The sequence below is a fragment of the Branchiostoma floridae genome, chromosome 2 (assembly GCF_000003815.2).
Source record: "Branchiostoma floridae strain S238N-H82 chromosome 2, Bfl_VNyyK, whole genome shotgun sequence".
Taxonomy (NCBI): domain Eukaryota; kingdom Metazoa; phylum Chordata; class Leptocardii; order Amphioxiformes; family Branchiostomatidae; genus Branchiostoma; species Branchiostoma floridae.
The window spans coordinates 25,357,261-25,358,852 of record NC_049980.1 but is presented as its reverse complement, the minus strand read 5'-3'; the positions used below and the strand labels follow the sequence as shown (position 1 = coordinate 25,358,852).

General features: G+C 37.9%; 1 protein-coding gene across 1 annotated transcript in view; it reads left to right on the top strand.

Moving 5' to 3' along the window:
* Positions 1-255: 255 nt before the first annotated feature.
* The window catches only part of LOC118410139 (elongin-C), a gene marked incomplete in the record, with an annotated part of 8,262 nt that continues 6,925 nt past the window's right edge, over positions 256-1,592 (top strand). Inside the window, 2 exon segments of the mRNA XM_035811669.1 lie at positions 256-340; positions 1,278-1,362. Of these exon segments, the coding sequence (XP_035667562.1) occupies positions 1,324-1,362 (39 nt within the window).

Here is a 1,592-nt window from a genome sequence, read left to right as displayed (position 1 = left end):
CATCTTTACAAAGCTGCAATGACTGACAATGAAATATTTATCTGAAGATAGATCCTCACAGCTCTTTTTGTCTTCATTTTTAATGATGTGATGCAAAGTTTCTCAAAAACCCTTGTAACATTCTAGCAGAGATGCTCCATAACTTCCCATGTGGCGTTGGCATGTGGTACTATAAATAGAGTTATGGCTCCACCAGGACATGGTACCATATCTGTCAGCTGCTCCCTTCCATTCCTGTCACTGTCTGTCTAGAATATTGATAATCCAAAAATACACGCATCTGTGACCGGAACTATTATTAGGTCTTTTCCTTTTGACGACAGTGAAGATAGGCCAGTGAGTAAGTAAGCGTAAGGTACAAAATGTACTAATTAACAGGTTTAACTTAAGTGATTTCAGACGGCATCTGAAACCTGTTCTTGTTGTAACCTGTATGTTGCATTTGTCCTGATATCCTGCTAATCAGGTTTACCTGTTATCTTATACACATTGTGAACTTAAGTAATACATGGATATGGCCGGAAGAAGGTGTAGGAGACCTTTTATATGATTCATAATGAGTAATCCTGCTATGCAATACTGTGTACTGGCAGCAAATAGTCTGACTGTACTATGTTTGTATGCTACCAAAAGTACATTTACATATGATATTCATAAAGGTTATCAATATCACAGAACTATCATTTTCCATTAGCATGAATCACATCCTGTGAGTATCAAACTGAAAATTTTGCTGACGTCATCATCCCCCTTACTGTTAAATCCAAATCCTGCGCATCCTTTGGGTGAAATATAGAAATTTTTGTGATTAACACCATGTCGGTAAATAAAGCCTGTGTTATCATAAGCCAAATGAAGCAATGTCATTCCCTATATGGCAGTTCACCCACATTATTCTGCAGAACATATGGTACCACCCACAGATTTAGGGCCTTTAGTAAAATGAAAGGATTCTGTGGTTCTGACCATTAAAGGCTGCTTTAGTTCTAAGTGTAAGTATGAATGTGACAGGATTTTAGGCCCAAACTTGAAGGCATGTGGCCAAATCATTCATTAAAATTCAAATGGTCTTACAACTGTTTGAGATGATACTGTGTTATTTTCAATCTGTCATTACTTTACTCAATGAATTATTGTAAAAAGGTGATTCTGTACTTTTAAATGTAATGTCATAAGGTAAATCAGATATACATGTATTTGTAATGTGGTGAGATTCTGATACTTGCAATGTGGTGAGATCTATTAATCTGACTGGTCTTTACCCTTTCCCACTGCAGGTGCCCATTTGTTTGAGACCTGTGACTCCCCCACCCCACCACTAACATGGGAGATGCTGAAGAGAAGAAGGGGGAGGAGGATAGGGTAAGTGACTTAGTCTTGATTCGACAAATGTTTATTTATTGCCTATTTCAAAGATGCAGTTCCTCCTCCTCATCATCATCATTAATAATCCTCTTTGAGGTGCAGCAAGTAAAGTTTGACTTCCAGAACAGTCTGTCTTTCATCTCAGTGAGAAGTCCCAGGCCCTCTAGACCAGTATGCAGTTCTTAAAGATGTTATACTCTTGTCTATCATGCTATGCTCTTTCACTT